Source organism: Pantherophis guttatus, chromosome 8, assembly GCF_059756535.1.
Source record: "Pantherophis guttatus breed Tessera chromosome 8, ASM5975653v1, whole genome shotgun sequence".
NCBI classification, from domain to species: Eukaryota; Metazoa; Chordata; class Lepidosauria; order Squamata; family Colubridae; genus Pantherophis; species Pantherophis guttatus.
The window spans coordinates 66,514,941-66,533,578 of NC_142070.1; the positions used below are offsets into that span (position 1 = coordinate 66,514,941).

The 18,638-nt window shown below is 39.5% G+C and overlaps 1 protein-coding gene across 2 annotated transcripts in view; it reads left to right on the forward strand.

Annotated features, from left to right (window-relative positions):
• Positions 1-974: 974 nt before the first annotated feature.
• Positions 975-18,638, forward strand: part of TLL1 (tolloid like 1) — a 134,560-nt gene continuing 116,896 nt past the window's right edge. The window contains exons 1-2 of one of the 2 annotated variants that reach the window (XM_087874914.1): positions 975-1,122; positions 1,401-2,205. In XM_087874914.1, coding sequence (XP_087731040.1) covers positions 2,049-2,205 — 157 coding nt within the window. In that variant the 5' untranslated portion in view covers positions 975-1,122; positions 1,401-2,048. Of the gene's footprint in view, positions 2,206-18,638 lie in introns of both variants that reach the window. The other variant, XM_034411415.3, reaches the window with a different exon arrangement.

Here is an 18,638-nt window from a genome sequence, read left to right on the forward strand (position 1 = left end):
AGCAGGAAAGTCTGTTGGTTTCTTTTATGAAGAAATAAATCTGTGAGCATGTAACAGTTTGACACAATTCCACTCCAATGCTGGCATGGTTTATAGATCTTATGGCTAAAATGAAGCGCCTCAGTCCCCCTCAGCCCTGCGCGCTCTCTCTCTCTCTCTCTCGATATATATCCCTGCGCTGTGATTTTCTCCCAGGAGCTCCACGTTTTATTTTTCAGGCTGATCGGCTAAGTCCGATTTTAAACTCGCTGATTCGTTTGGCTGGCTTAGAAAACAAACCCAGCCCTCAAAGACTGCCTGCCTCCGTTTGGGAGTCTTTCTTGATCGCTTGCAAGCGAACGCGCGGCACGCACTTCCAAGCAAGGGGAGGGAAGGGAGACGAAGCTGCGACGGAAACTTTTGCTTCTGAAAAAACCCCGTTAACCTTTCGCATCCGCTGGGAAGCCGGGCCCGACTTCGCTGCCTGCAAAAAAATAAATAAAAATTAACTGCTGCAACTGTTCGCTGCTGATGCACAACCTGCTTTGTTCCATATTATTCCTCAGCTCCGCGTTTGCTTTCGCGTGTTTTTTGTTTAAAAAAGCCTACATGTGAAGCTGCTTTCCTTTGGCTGAACTTTGCCCGTCGATGGTCGTCTTAATATCCCGTTCGACAAACCGGTGGACGCCTTAAAAAAAAAAAAAGCGCCAAACAAAAACAACTTTCCTTCCCTTTCTCGCGCTCTGCACGCTGGCAGCGGAAAGCGAAAGAGGCAGAGGTTGGGGAAAGCGCCGCGATTCTTTCTCATCGCCGTGACGGTCACCTTCGCCGAACCTGCTTCCCATCTTCGTTTCCGGATTCGGGCGACCTCGGGGGGCCACCGCGAAGCGATCACGCCCGGCTTCTTGACTCCTCTCCCGTCTCTCTCTCTCTCTCTTCCCCCCCCCCCGCCTCACCCGCCTCCCCCGTCGCTCCGGTCTCTGTCCGCTCCCTAAAGTTGTGCTCCGCTCCGCTTATCTCCACAGACAGCAGCTGCATGGCGAACGGGGCGCACCGGACAGGCGCGCGTGTTTTCCTAAGGCTATCAGGGCAGCAGATCAGAAAGCAGCCCGGATCCTGTGGCCCTGCTGCTGCTCGGAATAAGTAAGCAGGATGCTGACGGCCAAGATTCTGCTGGACGGTTTTTGCTAATTAAAAGGAGGGGTGGGTGGGAGGAAGAGGAGGGAAACTCTGGACTAATTATTAAAAGGAAAAGGGGGGGAAAAAAGGAAAAGAAAGACGGGGAAGCCTTTGCACTTTTCCTTCCTCTCGCCTTTGCTGACGCGTTGCCATCACTGCAGGGCTGCTGGCTGTCCTCCCGCCCTCCCCACCTCCCAGGGCATCTCTTTCTCTCTCTCTCTCTCTCTCTCTCTCTCTCCCAGTTTGCTGATGTGCAGCCCGACTCTAAGCGCCCCACATCGGGAACAGCGGAAAGCTCGGCGAGAGGCGACCGGGAGAAAGAGGGATTCTTCCAACCGCTTGGCTCCGTCGCCCATTCCCGGGCAGAAGAGCCCCCGGGAGCCCGTTGTTGCTGCTGCTGCTGGTGCCCCGGCGGCGGCGGCGGCGTCTGTGGCGGGAAGGCGGAAAAGTTTGCTCGGCCTTTTGACAGAGGCGAGGAAGGGAAGCCGGGCGCTGTGAGAGGGCAGGAGGGCGAGTCGGCGCTTCTCCGCTTTGCAACTTCCCTCCTCGCGGGGGGTCGGACCCCTTCGCCCTCCACGCACAGACACACAGACACACACACACACAGAGCCGCCCACGCGCACGGCAGCCTCCCGGTTCATTTGCATGGGGGGAAGCCCCAGCTCCGGGTCCGAACCCCCCCTGGAGAAGAGAAGCCAGTCGGCGCGGACGAGACATTCGCTGCCCTTTCTCCCCACGGCGCCGCTTCCCTCCAGCCTCCCCCTCACCACCACCACACACCCGTCCGCCACACGTATACGCTCCTCCGCCGCTCCTGGCACCCGGCGCCTCGCCTCCCTCGCTCGCCCGCTCTCGCTCTCTCGCCCATCTCTACGCCGAGGAGCCTGACCATGTTTTGCTGGAGGATGGCTCTGTGGCTGGCTGGGGTGGCCCTCTGGAACAAAGTCTCCCGCTCCCGCTGCTCCGGCTTGGATTTCGACTACGGTTACGATTTCAGCCAGGAGGATCAGGCTGAAGCCATAGATTACAAAGATCCTTGCAAAGCCGGTAAGTGCCTTCCCCAGGCAAGGTTAATCTCCGCGTGCTAGTCGCCCTGCCCTGCCCCCCCCCCACACACACACCCGGTCTTTTCTCAGGCACTTCCCTGAGGGATTTTTCTGTCCACCCACCGCCACCGCGGGAGGGTAGATGTCGTGGCTTCAATGGGGCGGACGAAAGGAGGGAAGCTCACCTGTTTCCTTAGTGAGAAATGCCGAACCCAAGAGGAAGCTTGGGAAAAAGCCGGGGCAGGCGCACTTGGGTTCCGCAAGCCGCTGGGGGCAGATCTCTCAAGAAGAACCTGTTGTCTTCTTGAGGGACCCAGCCGGCTCTCTCCACCTTTTCCCCCCACCCTCCCGCATCCTCTACCCTTTTTGCACTTTGCAGCCGGGTTGCTGCCGGTCCAAGCCTCGGAGCAAAGAAAAGTCAGCGGGAAAAGGGGGTGGGGGGGGGGAAATGCCTGACTAGGTGGCTCAGTGGCTAAAACACTGAGCTTGTCGATCAAAGAGGTCGGCAGTTCTGCGGTTCGGATCCCTAGTGCGCGAGCAAGGGGGGTTGGACTAGATGACCTCCAAGGTCCCTTCCAACTCTGTTACTGTGCAAAAATCTAGCCCCGGTTTCCCCATTGGAAATGACATTCTTCGGGGGGGGGGAAAGGGGGTGTCCTCTTCTCCATCTACTTATCCATGTCCCTGTGCTTAAGGGGTGGAGGAGTCGAAAAGGAAAGTCATGCCCCTGTCATGAGTTTTAATTCTGGCATGGAAAGGGCAAAGGGATCAGGATCATCCAAAAAGGTGGTTTTGTGTCTCTTAATCACATAAATGAAGAGCAGCTTTAATTAGGTAGGGCAAGGCAACCCAGAAGCCTGAAGAGAACTGTTTATTTATTTATTTTATTTTATTTTATTTTTAATTTGATTTATATGCCGCCCTTCTCCGGAGACTCAGGGCGGCTTACAATGCGCTAAGCAATAACCTTCATTGTTTTGTATATTTGTACAAAGTCAGCTTATTGCCCCCACAACTGGGTCCTCAATTTACCTACCTTAGAAAGGATGGAAGGCTGAGTCAACCTTGAGCCTTGGCGAGATTCGAACCTGCAGTAATTGCAGGCAGCTGGTCTTAATAACCAGCTTAATAACAGGGTGCCTTAGACCACTGTACTACCAAGGCTCCTTTTTTTATTATTTATTTTACATAAATTGGACTGGGTTGTTCCTGAGGAAAGTCTGTATGTACCTCAATTACTTATGATGGAAGTGCCACTCAAGGCAACACAGGATCCATTGGGTAGAACTTGTGGACAATTGCAGGCCTGTTGGCTATTCTAGCAGTTAAGAGATGCACTCAACATTCTGTGGATTGAATGTATCAAGTTTATTCCTGGGCAGTATGTGCCTATGGACAGGATTTGATGATGGTGTCTATAGGAAAACAAATTCCCAGCATTCTTACCAATTAAACAACAGTGCATACGAGCAATGGTAGGTTGTGGAAATTGTTCTGTTATCCCCACAACTGGTACACAATAATATTGTGGTGGGTCAGCAACCTGGATCACCACCAACTTTTATCAGAAAGGAGCAAATCTGCACTCTGAACCTTGGAATGAGGAAATGGATAGGCACAATTAACACTGTCACCCATTGAAACCAGCAGGTGTTAACACACTTGGTAGGAAATGCAGTTAGATCTTGGGAAGCTGTCCTTCAACCCACCACACTGGAAGTTGTGGAAACTGGTAGAACTGCGATCTAACGGAACAGTTCTCAAGGACTTCAGGCTGGGGAAGATTTAGAAGTCCTCCTTATGCTGGATATGGGAGCACCTGCCCTTTAGATAAGACCTTAACTTGAATGAGGCTTCTGTTTTGTTTTGTTTTGATGTAAGAAAGCCATCCTCCCCCTTTCCTCTAGCTTTCAGCTGCTACAAAAGGCAGGTTTTCAGATTTTTCAGAGTTCAAGGAAAAAGCTAAAGTACCATTTCAGGTACATTGTAATTTGTCTTAAAAAGAAAAAAAAACCTGTTCTGATAAAAGAATATATCTAGTTCAGGTTGAACTACGGAGTCCTTGGTGTTCTCTGACTTTAGTCGTTTGCTTGTAGATACTCAACTAGGCAACCTCATCAGTTCTGATAATGTTACCTAGTCTGGTAGTGAAAAGTCTGCAAGCAAACAAAAGTTCAGAGAACGCCACCAAAAAAATAAAATAAAATGTGGAAGATGTTACAGTGGGACACTGGTGAATCTTGGAAAAAAATATCCAGGAACAACTCACCCTCTTATTAATTGATAGCTGCTACTTCATATTGAACAACATTTTTGTATATATTTACCCATGTTTGTTTTCCTTATTATATAAAAGTCACCCAAGAAACAATCTTTTTCCTGTCCAGTCCTATCTATGTTTATTCTGAACATTTTTCTGTTGAATTTTGTTACTCCCAGGTAATATACATAGAATATCAATTTAGAACTAGCATTTATTTCAGGATCTACTGTGTGATAGATCTCAAATAAAATTCAGCTATGGTTTATTTATTGCAAGTGTAACTAGAACAATTGACGGGAAAAGTTAGTTAATTATAGACCTTATTACGGTTGTGCTCACACATCAGCCAGATATTTAGACTGGATTTGGCATTTTTGTCCACTTGTCAAATCCTTTCCAAGAACCTGGAATAGGCAGATGTTGTCGTTTAATAATATGAAGGAATCTTTGCAGGATGTCAGCTGTTCCAAGTAAAGCTTGGAATTGACTAATAGTGATATTGTTAGTGCCAATGATTTTCAGGTAGTGGTCCAGTTATTTTGAGATTGTACCCAAACAGCCTATTACTAAGAGTACTATTTTTGTTTTCTTTTGCCACAATAATTCTACTTCTGTTCATAGTCTTTATATTTTGTGATTTTCTTCAATTCTTTCTCTTCTATTTTGATATTTCCAGGTACTGCAAGGTCTACTATTTCAGGCTATTTTGTCTTTCCTGTCAACAATTTTTAAGTCTGAGGTGTTGTATCGCAGTTGCTGGTCTGTTTGAATTCTTAATGTCACAGTGCACTTTAGCTTCTTTATTTTTTTTATTACTGTGTCTCTTTTGTGGTCCCACCAGCTCTTGCTTTCAGGTAAATGGTATTTCTTGCAGATATTCCAATGTGCAAGTGTTGCTATTTGGTCTTTCTGTCATTTGTGATCAATCTGTGTGATATTTTTTGCTGTAGTTTATTGGGTAGTCCACTGTTTCTTCAGCTTTTTTTTTTTTTTTGCAGAGGTGGCATTTGCTGTCTGGGCCGTCTTCTCAATTCTGGCTGTTTATACATTTGTTCTTAAAGCTCGGAATTAGATCCTCCATCGCTTTCTTCAACTTTCCTGCTCTTAGTCATTGACAGGTCTTGTTATCTGCTTTGTCTGCCAGTTGTTTTTTTAATGTACTGGCTACGTTGTCTTGCGATGTCTCTTTTTCTGTTCTTCGTTTGGTCTTTCTTGTAAACCAGTTTGGTCTCCTTGGTATTCGGTAAGCCTTCATGGCATACAGTACTAGCTTCACTGCATCTTCTTCAGTGTCCAGATGTTTTTTCAATGTCCTATTTTCTTCTTGCGAGTACCATTGTTGATGTACTTGCAAAATTTCATGTCCACCTGTGCTCCTTGATCAATACAACCTCTCGACATTTCTTTTCTTTCATCTGTTCTAGCTTGTTTGTATCTGATCATAGCATGCTGGTCTTATTTTCCAAACTGGTCTTTCATTTTGGTGATGAACTTTTGGCTTTTTGTTGTTGTTGTTTTCCATCCAAGATGGAAAGTTATAAGATATAACTGCAGCTATGCTGTACATCAGTTAATTTGTTTATTGCGGTGAGCTGATGCTTATCTTCAGTACTACAGTACTAATGTCTTTTAATACTTGTGCTAGCTGTTCTTCTTTTTGTGTGTGTAAAAAGCTTCAAAGCAGGCAATGTTACTCTTCTGTTTTTGTGGTGTTATAGATACTCAGTTATTCTTCGCTTCAGCTTCTCTTTTTTCAGTCAGAAGACATTGTTCTTTCTGAGGAGAAAACAGAGGAAGAGTGGCTGGTTTGCTGATAAAAATGGTTCAATACCATCCTGGCTTCCTCTATTGCCAATTTCCATGGTTTGCCTCTACAGTCTTGGTAATGTATTGATTACCTTGACAGATCTTTGCAGTTCTTCCAATTCTGCTCCTGTGAATATTTTATATTATAAATTGATTTTGATCTGCTATTCTCCGTTTTGTTATTTCTGATTTGGGATGTTGTTATTTCCAGATTTGATGAATTCTTTTCAGATATCCTCTCCTCATTGAACTTGATTTGTAATAGCAAATCATTATTTCTTTATTTACAATCTGTATATTTGCGAAGGGTGAGCATTTTTTTTTCTTCCAGCAGTCCTGCAATTGCTGGCCCTAGTTGTTCTGTAATCCTTTGGTCACCAGATATCCAGGAACTCCCAACGCTTAGCACCTAGTCTTTGTTGGTCTGGGCAATGACTAATCCAGTATAAGTTTCTCTAAATTGTTTATGGGATACACATTCTTTGTCTGGCTCCTCTGATGAGGCCTGTCCAGTGTAGTTGAATCTCTGGCATAGCTGGCATCTTCCTCAGAGCATACAGATCCCATAACCACTTCATTGGGACTGTATTATGGTTGAACACACAGTCAACCAGATATTTACACTGCTGCTGCATTTTTATCCACCTATCCCAAGGGCTTGTGATAGGCAAATGTTGTTTGATGGTGTTGTAAGTATTATCATAGAATACAAGCTGTTCAAAGTAAATCTGCCTTTTGCAATTGGCTGATGGTTATTTTGTCTATACCTTTGGTGTTTAAGTGGTGCTCCAGATGTTTTGGAATTGCACCAAAGACACCTATTACGATTGGTACTTTTTTTTTCTTTCTTCATTCTACTTCTATTTTAGGTGTTTATGTTTTGTTATCTTCTCCAGTTCTTTGTCTTCAATTCTGCTGTCTCCAAGTACTCCAGCGTCCACTCTCCAGACTTTTTTTTTGGTGTTATCAACAGTTGTTAAGTCTTATTAACAATCGTTATGTGGCAAGTGTTTTTCCGTCTGAATTCTAAAGTCTACAGCATTTTAGCTTCTTCATTTTCTGTTATGTTGCATATTTTGTTTTCCACCAATTTTTGCTTGCAGGCAACTAGTATTTTTTGCACGTGTTCCAATACATTATTGCTGCATTGTTTTTGTTGTTATTGTTTATAACCAGTTTGTGCTGTCGTCTTAAAGCAGCTAACTAGGTGGTCCATACTGCTACATTCATGACTTCTTGTCAGTGTTAATTTTTCATGACTGCCTGGACTGGTCCCTGCAGTTTTTTGGCAAGTTTTTCAGAAAACATCGGCCATTGCCTGCTTCCTGGGAATTAGAAAAGTGACTGGTTCAAGGTCATTCAATTAGCTTTGTGTCTAAGGTAGGGCAAAGGTGGTTTCTTGCCTCTTACATTAATTGCTGAATCAAACTGGCTTTTATGTAAACCATATTAGACATGAAAAAGGATTAAATTCTGGTTTTCCACTGTGGAGAAGCTATAGTGGGAGATGAAAAATAATTTCTTCAAATGAGTATTTTTTATTAGAACCAAAAGCAAAAACTCAGATGCATCTCTGAAGGAGTCAATCTGGAGAGAAGGCTTCCATGTATCTCCCAGAGGAATTGCTAGCATCTTTCTATTGAAAAACTAAAAACTAGCTAACTTTCCTTGCACCAAGAATGTCTTTAATGATCTTCATTTAATAAATCAGTTTATGGAACTTGGAGGAAAAAAAATAGACGACTTGTTTTAGAATAGATATTATTTTGATGTGAAATAAAATCGATACAAAACTTGCCTTCTGTTCTTTGAATAGTGCTTTATATTATTGATTTACATAAAGTATTTGATTATATGAAGTGTATCTGGTTACTAGCTATTTAAATGCCCGTGTCCACCTACTGTAATATTTTTCCATATCCTTTAAATTACCTTTTGTTAGCGATTGGTTAATATATCAAAAGAGACATCACTGTTTTTCCAGACCTCAGTGAAACATCTGTTGGTTTGCAAGACATATGTTTTAGATTTATATGCTCTTTAAGTGACTTGAGTAAATTAATACAGGATCCATTTAATCCTACTCAGTGGCTTTCCTGGCACCAGGAATGGGGTCATGGTTTATTACATCTAAATGGCATACCTTTGTAGTTTGCATGTGATGTATGTACCATATTATTTTGAAAGAGCTGCTACATGCAATCTGGACTCATGTAGACAGTTGGAATTTAAAACAAGTGCTTAAATTTTGCTATTACTTAATTTACATTATTTCTCTTTTCCTTGAGATGTAGTTCAGCCAAAGTTAGTGTTCATGTTGGCCACAATCTTCTAAATTAGAAGTTCTAATTATTTATTTTTTAGCAACAAATGGGATTAAGTGGTTTGTGGTCTAAATTGTGATGGGTGTACTCCAAACTCAGTGGTTTGAGGCCTGGCCCTGGTAGATGTTTTTGGTTGCTTTTAGTCATTTTAATTTACGTATTTGACAGTGCAAAATGTGCTTTTATTATTAACAATTTTTTTCCTAATTATGTGTGTGCATGTATACATGTGTGTGTACATATATATATATACATAATATATTGTGTGTATCTGTACATGTATGCCAGCTATGTTTAAATTGCAAATACTCTTTACTTGATTGGTAACAAAACAATCACGTTTCAGTTATAAATTGTTCTACATGCTTTAAACATCACTGTCATTTTGACCATCTTTCAAATGGTCAAGCTTCTGAACAGCCTTTAGCAAGACTACTAAGTACTGGAGTTCAGTGTATTTCTTCCCAATTAGTTCTTTGTGCTGCAGTTTGGTAGTTTGTCCCCATTTACTTAGTCAGACACAGGTTTCATTGCTACCAATATAGTTTATATGTTTCGGTTTGTAATCCAGTATGGTAATTGCATAAAGCTGTATTCAGGGATAAATGAAATTATATTCAGTTGCATTTATTCCCAGGTAAAGATGCCTGTGGTTGCAGCTAATTTGCAGTTCTTATTTACACTTAACTGGTAGCAAATCCCTTCAACTATAGTAAGGCTAATCTTGTGTGTACTATTAAATGTGAGTACTGCTTTTTATTTTAAATGTTTTCTTTAATGGTCAACATGCACTGAAGTGCGCATTCATAAAGTAAGAGGCTCTGAATTTTAGATGGTTGAATTAAAAACAAATGATAGTGATTCACTTATGTTATTTGTGACATTTTAAAAATATTGTGATATCTTATTTTTTCTAGTATTTTGTACAGAGTAATGGCATATATAAGTAAATGTATATTATTTATAATACCAGTAAATGTTAGGCATTCGCTTGCTTGGAGTTTAGGAATTCATGGGTGATTCTGATGGATTGTGAAACTTTATTGCAATGGGAGTGTACATCTTTCTATTGCAGCTATCACAATTCCTGGCTTCTGGTGGCACACTACCCTGCATTCTGGGGATTTGCTAATGTGTGTGGGTGGATTTATCCAATTTGCAGGCTGCAACAGTAAATTATCCTTTCCTCATTTAAAAATTGGTTTGGAATTCCTCAAACTCCACCTCCTGCCCTACCTGTGCCTTGGGATACTTTATGTAAGAATACTATAAACCAGTTAATTAGTCTGTGATTTAAAAGAAGAATGGTGAGACCTCTTTTAAGGAATCAGGGCATTGGAATAGATGCATATCAGAGTTCATTTTCGATGTATTGTGAATAAATCTTAAATTATTTTTCCATGCATTTGATGGTTACTATTTGGTAGCTAGAAATTCAGAAGTTTTCATGGAAGATAAGTTAGTTGTGGCTGACAAAATGAAAAAGTCTTTCTGGGGTAGTAGCAAGGGTAAAATCCAGCAGGTTCTGGAGAACTGGTAGCGGAAATTTTGAGTAGTTTGGAGAACCGGTAGCAGAAATTTTGAGTAGTTCGGAAAACTGGAAATACTACCTCTGGCTGGCCCCAGAGTGGAGTGGGAATGGAGATTTTGCAATATCCTTCTCCCAGGAGTAGGGAGGGAATGGGGATTTTGCAGTATCCTTCACCTGCCATACCACGCCACCAAGCCACACCACGCCACCAAGCCATGCCCACAGAACCAGTAGTAAAATAATTTGGATTTCACCACTGGGTAGTACCATGTTTCCCAGAAAATAAGACATCCCCTGATAATAAGCCCAATCGGGCTTTTGAGCACATGTGCTAAAATAAGCTCTCCCCGAAAATATTTAAATGGACGTGCAGCCGGTTCCCGCCATTTCCCGTGGTTAGGCTTAGGGAGACAAAGCTGGAAATCAGGTAAGGCGGCAAGAGGAGCTCCGTCTTGCGCCAAGTACCCCAAAATAATAAGACCTCCCTGAAAATAAGGCCAAGTGCTTATTTCGGTATTCAAAAAAATATAAGACGGTCTTATTTGTGGGGAAACATGGGTAGAACACTCCCAGGTAACCAGAAGCGTAGGTGGTATCTAATCCAGGTAGAGTGGTGAGATTAAAGTATAAAGTTTAAGTGTAGATTCTAGACAAAATTTGCCGGAGAAGTAACAAAAAGGCCTTCCCGGTCTCCAATGACTCTTCCTCTTCTATCTCTGTTGCAACTATAGCAACTATCAAATGTGAAAATGCACACTAGCAAAGTTAGTTTGGTATTTTTAGCTTCATTTTACAGTGTACAGAATCTTTCTTTTTTTAAAAAGGGAAGTTATCCTTCCTCTGTACTTCATTTAATGTCTAGAGCCCATCTTTTTGATTCCTCTTTTTACACTATTGGAAATTTTCTGGCTAGTTGTTATCTTAAGTTCTTCTTGCAGCCATATGCCACTTGCTAACCAGTTGATCACTTGGTTCGCTTCAGATAGTTTGTAATTTGAGGCAAAAGACTGGATGAGTGCCCTTTCTTCGATCCATTTACAAAAACTGAACAAACTGATGGTTGGATCAATGCAACTGACCAGACAGGATTTCCCACCACTGCTACCTTAAGACAGGAGGGTAATTTAGAGTAGGAATGGCAACATAGCTCTTTCTTTCATCATTGTAGTAAGTGCTTTCTGATTCATCTTTTGCCACCTGAGCATCTTATTTCAGTCTGTTTAGCTTTAGGAGCAGTCCTGCTTTTCATTGGCTTCTATATTTTTTTGAGCAATAGCAATAGCACTTAGACTTATATACAGCTTCATAATGCTTTACAGTCCTCTCTAAGCGGTTTGCAGTGTCAGCATATTGTCCTCAACAATCTGGGCCCTATAATTTATCAATCTTGGAAGGATGGAATGTTGAGTTAGTCTTGAGGTGGTCAGGGTCGAACTCTTGGCAAGGAGCAGAATTAGCCTACAATACTACATTCTAACCATTGTGCCACCATGACTCTTTTAAATTGAATATGCACAATCAAGTGGATTCATAGTGATTAGGAATCACCTTATCCACAATGTTCTGTCCCCTTTCAGGCCTTCCAATAATGCATTCCTTGCTGCTGTAATGGAATCATTCACATTGCTGCTATTGGTCTTCTCTTTCCATTTAACTCTGCCCAGATTGTAGACTTTTCAAGAAAGGTAGGTGTTTGTCTCTAATATGATAACTTGATACTGGTCATTTCTGTCTCAAGGGATAACACTGAATTGCTTTGTTTGATGATCCAATTATTTGTTTTCTTGGCTATCTGGTATTTTCAGATGTCTTTTTTAAATATTAAAATTCAACAGTGTACTCTTCAATACTTCTTTAAAGTCAAGCCTTAATTTTGTGGTAGTCATTGTGTCATTGTACATTTTTTCTGACATAGCTCAGGTAGAACCAATACTTATTTTTCTTCTCTTATGTGTCATATTTCTGTAGATATTCCACTAGTGCTTGCAACTTTTTGACTTGCTAATGGTTAAAGAGCTGATTGAACTTCATCTTCTAGTAGAAAATAGGGAATATTTTCTAAGGAATCTTGGATGATGACATCCATACAGTATGGTCTTCTTTGAATCAGTTACTTTTTGCCCATTGGTGTCAGGTTAGCAGTTCAAGGTTGGAATCTCCTGAGTTTGGAGATCTTTTGGAAGATTTTTTATTTTTATTTTTAGGAGACATCTTCAATGTGGTTATAGATGCCATTGTAACACTGTTTTTTATCTCTTAACTCTCTAAAATTATTTGTTATGTACCATCCTGAGATCTTTCTTGCCTTTGACTTGTCTTCCCTTTGTGGCAAAATTCATCTTCTGTTCTAGCATCTAGTTAGGTTTCTTCCTTCTTGGTCTTTTACAGTTTTTTCTCATATTCATCCCTATTTTTTTTTTTTCATTCTTTCTTTTCTTTCTTAGATTTCATTCATTCTTCAGGTTTGCTGTCTCTGACGTTCAGGATTTTAAAGTGATTTCTTGAAAATGGTGGGAATATGCTCAAGATTGTGTAATGGAAACTTATTAATTTCCTTGTTCCCCTTTAACTTGACATGGAACTTGCATATGCGTAGTTCATCAATTTATTTATTTATTTATTTTATTTATTTTATTGAATTTGTATACCGCCCTACTCCCGAAGGACTCAGGGCGGTGAACAGCCATGGAATAAAACATATAAATACAAAATTTAAAATAGATTAAAATGAATTAAATAATTTGGCTGAACAAATTTAAAACCCCAATAATTTAAAACCAGATTTAAAATTTCCATTTAAAAAGGGGAAAAAACTTAGGTCAGGCCGGCTTGATGAAATAGGAAGGTCTTAAGCGCGCGACGGAAGGTACGCAGATCCGGGATCCTCCGTATCTCCAGGGGGAGCTCGTTCCAGATAGTAGATGCCCCCACAGAGAAGGCTCTCCCCGTGGGGGCCGCCAGTCGACATTGTTTGGCCGACGGCACCCGGAGGAGCCCCTCTCTATGGGAGCGTACTGGTCGGTGGGAGGCTATTTGTGGTAGCAGGCGGTCCTAAGCCATGGAGCGCTCTAAAGGTGATAACCAAAACCTTGAAGCACACTCGGAAGACCACCGGGAGCCAGTGTAGTACAAGAAATAAGTACAAGAAATCCTTGACTCACAATCATTTGTTTAATGATTATTCAAAGAGGCACTGAAAGAAGTGACTTATGATCCCCACACTTAAGACCCCTGCATCAATATGATAACCAGCATATATTTACAAAGGTTGTAGTGTGCTGGGGTCATGTGATTGCCATTTGCAACCTTCCGAGCAAGCTTCTGACAAGCATGGTCAATGGGGAAAGCTGGATTTGCTTAACTGCATGAGTCACTTAACAACTGTAGTGATTCATTTAACAACCATGACAAAAGTCATAAAATTGGATGCAACTCACTTAACAACCACCTTGCTTAGTAATGGAAATTCTGGTCCCAATTGTGGTTGTAAGTTGAGGACTACCTCTATAATATTTTACAGACAGACCCTGGCCACATCTTCGCTATAACCAAACCCCTCTATCTCCCTGCATCAATAATGTGATCAATTTGGTTTCAGTGTGCTGGTTCTATTCATTCTATGTACATAGCCACTATCATGATTATTTGAAGAATGTGTTATTAATGAAGAAATAATTGAATTGGTATAAACTGATGAGTTGTTTTTTTGCTTTGTTTCTGTTTCTTACATCAGTTAGTATTTTCAGTTTCAGCATTCCAATCTCCAGTCAGAGGTAGCATTTCCTGCTTGCATGTTCTTTGGATTTTATATAGAACTTGGCCATAAAACTAATCTCTTTTTTCTGCTTCAGTGGTTGGGGCATAAACTTGGGTAACCCTTATATGAAAAGATGAAATCTATTGAATCATTGACTGCATTTTACCTGAGTGCTGTTTTCGTTATTATCTTTCTTGGTTCTGAAAGCAAGTCAGTTGGTAAATAGAATGAGCTTCTGATTGCAAGTGTCCAGGTCCATTCCATTTCAAATAACTAGTGCCTACAATGTCATTGTACTGTAGCCAGTTCATTTTATCTTTCTCTGTATTAAGATTTCCCATGTTAATAGATTTACATTCCATGTTTCCAATGCCATTGTGTCTTTGCAACTTTGGGTTTTCTTTTCTTGCATGTCAACATCAGCAACTAGATGTCCTTAAGCTTTAATTTAAGTGAGTCATAAGCATCATTGGTATTTTGAAAGATCCTTAGACCTTAGTAGCATGTTGAGTGTCACTCAACCTGAAGACTCAACATCTGGCACTATGTCATTAGCCACTCTGTGGCTTTCTTGACAAAATACAAGAGTGGTTTACTATTGCCTCCTTTGCTGTATGAAATGATTAAAATGATAATCTGTGTTCAGTATTATCCTGTGTTGCTGCTGTCTCTTTGCTTTAGCTGGGCATTTGGGATGATCTTCATGCCTTGTATGACCTTGCTGGAAATGAATGCTTTTGTCATTCTCCTTACTCTTCATTCATCACTCCCAACAATACCTCTCACCATTTGAATGAGGCAGCGTAGGAAAACATGGGGAGTATATTGCACCCTCAAGTCTTTTTTTTTTTAAATGTTACCTAATTCTGGGTATTATTTAATTGACCAAACTGAGTAATAATTTTAATTAGCAATTTTATGATGTTTGTATGTCTATATTTTTCTTGACTGTACACCGCCTTGAGTCCTATGGGAGAAAGGCGGTATAGAAATATAATAAATAAATAAATAAATAAATAAAATAAGTCTATTTTGAATCTGAGTATTTGCCTGGACAAGTCTAAGCAATTTGCCCTTGTTGTTTTCTATTGTTTCTCTCGTGGGGCTGAAGAGAGATTGACTCAAAATCGTCCAGTTGGTTTCCATTCCTAAGATTAGATAAGGACTCTCCGCTCTCAGAAACTTTAACAACTAGATCAAATTGGTTATTTTTTTTATAATTTAGAACATGGTTAATGTGGACAACTAGGTTGTTTTGGCTGTCTTGGAGGCTCCACTGTAGTTTCTCAACTTTGTAAACGTCACAGAGAAAGTGTGAACCTTCCAACTTCCAAATTTAAACAAAAATTAACTGAAGATAAAAACATAGAGAGGCAGAAAGTTAAAGATACAATGGTGTCAACTGAAATAATAAATATAAAGAGTTGTGATAATTTTCTTGAGGTGAAAATTTAATTTATTGGCTTGCTAGTATGGCAGCTTTCTTTTGAAAGTTATTTTGTAGACAATAGTTTATCTCAAGACTACAAGTTATTAGGCAAAATGTGACAAATTATATTCTTTGTGAAATCCTAAATCTTCTATATTTAGTTTTGAGACAAACTTTTGAGGACTGAAATCTATGGAAGTATATTCAGTAAAAGAAAGAATAAAAAGTGATGCAGTTCTCAAGTTGTCCCATAACTGTATTTTGTCTGGTATTTTGAAGAAGACAACTGTGATACTTGTAATTCACAGATGATGAAGTGAGTCTAAGAGAGACTTGTCCACGCCAATCAGTAAGTTGATACATCAAATCCATAAACTCTAGTCATTGCATTTTCTCTACTTAGTTCCTGTGATGTAAGAATGTGATTTCCCCCTTCAATATTTAAAACCGAGATTGTCAAGAATCAAAGATGTAGAGATCATTTTTGCTCTGAAATAGCTTTGGGCTCTTATATTATTGAGTTATGTGAAAGGTGATGCCTAAGGGAAGGCACTCTTGGTCATTAACCATCTGCTCTGCATGCTTAAGATTGTTGAGGTGATATTTGCTTGACAAGAAGGCCAGAAATGAATAGATAATTAGCCTATAATTGTTTTTATTGGCAAGAATATCAGATAAAATTTTCAAAGGGATTTATTTTCGAGGGTCATGTCTGTTCTCTGAAGCAATTAGCTATATAAATGCTCCTTTTATGTTATGAGCCTTAAAATAATAGCAACAAATGTTAGGTGAACAATTATGATACTGTGGTTTATATAAATTTAGTCAACAGTGCTCACACCGTAGAGCACTTTGTGGCATCTAGCTAATAGACACATTTACTTAACATTAAAAAAATCATTTTCTTTAAAATGAATGCATATCCAATGGACCAATTAATACATTCTCCAAAATCCATGTATGCTTCTGAAAAGCATGATATTATTAATATATATTCTTGCCCTATTTTAGTCAAACTTCTGACCTGGATAAGATATCCATCTTTATATAATCTTAAATTGCATTTTTAAGATCACATCATTTTGGCCCATCCCCATGTTCTTGTACATATATATCCTGTACGTAGTGTTACGGTTGAACTACTTGTGCAGTTCCAGCAGTTTCTTTAGACTAAAATCTGGCCAAGCTGTGCTATCAGCCATGGTGTTTCCTTACTAATTACAGTGAGGAGAGAAAAGAATATTATGGGTTTGGGTAAAGTGAATTATTTTAGTGTTGGGTGAAACTGAAAAAAGGAAGGTGAGCTTGAATGAGCAAACACCATGTATCATTCAATGACTGGACAAAAATATAAGAATATAGCGCTTACTAAGTATTTATTCGGGTATTTATTCATGAAAATTATTTCCTAGTTTCCGCTTACAAAAGGAAGAATACCATGTCTTCCTGTGGTTTTAACTATAACGGCGACCTTGTGAGGTAAATTAAAGAGCTAGTGGTTGGTCCAAAGTCACCCATGAACTCTTATTTTAAGAGTGTCTTTAGTTCTAGTCCAACTCCTTAACTATTTTGTCATTCCAAGCAAGGTAGACAGTTTAATAGGTTCCTCATTGCTGATATTTTTCTGTTCACAACTCGGGGGAACAAACAATGATAATATACGTTAAATTAATGCAGATTAGTGGCATGTAGTCTTTCATTGGCTTCTGAGAGTTATCTGCTTAAATTTATTTGTATGTAATATTCATCTTTTTCAAAGTGATTAAAACTATTATTTTGAAAATAATTAAGGGGGATGAGAAAACTGGATGGTAGAAATAGATTTATTTTATTTTTATGTTCCGTAACTCATTAGGAGCTCTTTCCCAACAACAAACCAGTCTATATTCTTTCAATTTGATTTATAATTCTAGTAATTAAGATTGTTCATATAATAAGGAAATAGTGCATTATCAAAAAATAATATGAATTTTATAAATAAATCTTTTGACAAAAACAAGATTGAAAAAGCATTGATTTTTTAAAAAATATCAAGAAAAAAATCTTAATGAGGTAAACATATGGCTTATTAAATTACATCTATTTTAATACCAGCATAATATAAACACAGATGAAATAATATTTAAACTATGATTCCCTCTCAAAATAAATATAAGGATATTAATGACAACTCCCTTTATGTGCTTAGCATATGCCTTATAAGTCCATTTGCAGAAAAGAAACAATGCTGTGGTTTTCTTCCATTTGCATCCTTTTGTTGTTTTTCATTGAAATTTTTTTTTCTCCATTTTTGGAAATGTTGTTTTTAAATTTGTTATTCCAGCAGGTGAATATGGAAACCACATTCTGAATATGGATAAAATATCAATTGGTCTGTAAGCAAATCTGCAGCTTTTATGTACAAGTATGCACCTGTGAACTGTGACTATGCAAATTAATTACTCATTAATTCCTTTTCTTATGCTGTCTCTGGACATAGATACTATGTGAATTGACTTTCCTATTAGCTAAAATGTAATCCCAGTCTAATCTTTTTAATTCATTTTAAAGTCATGGCTTAAGGTTATTTAAAAACTTAATTGAAAACTAGTAGTAGCTGAGAAAAGGTGGAGAAATGTCACCAGGTTTTCATCCTTAAACAGTGCAAGTACCACTCCATAAAGAGTTTGCGAATTTGCAAAGTTCTGCTGTATTCTGTTTAGAAAATTGTGCCTCTCTAAATATTTTTGGACTTGACTGTGGAAACACTTGCATGTAAAGCATGTGTACTATAACTGAGAGCTAACTTTCTCCACAGTGGTACCATCAGGATTGTGATAATATTTGCATGTGAGGTTCAACTCAGATTTTTCATTTCTTGGAACATAGTTTGAAATTAATCATAAACTGAGCAGACAATTCTTTGCCTATATTTATTTATAATTTATATTTTTAAAACCCTAGTAAGACTGGAATACTGCAAACAATTCTGGTCACCATACTGCATAAAAGATGTTGAGACTTTGGAAAACATTCAGAAAAGAGCAAGTAAGATGATCAAAGGCCTGGAGACTAAAGCATATGAAGAACAGCTGCAGGATTTGGGTTTGGCTAGTCTAAAGAAAAGAAGAATTGGGGCGACATGATAGCAGTATTGATAGCAGTATTCCAGTATTTGAGCGGCTGCTACAAAGAAGAGGGGGTCAGATTATTCTACAAAGCAGCAGAGGGCAGGACAAGAAACAATGGTTGGAAACTAACCAAAGAAACAAGCAACCTGGAATTAAGGAGAAACTTCCTAAGGCTGAGAACAATTAACCAGTGGAACAGCTTGCCTTCAGAAAT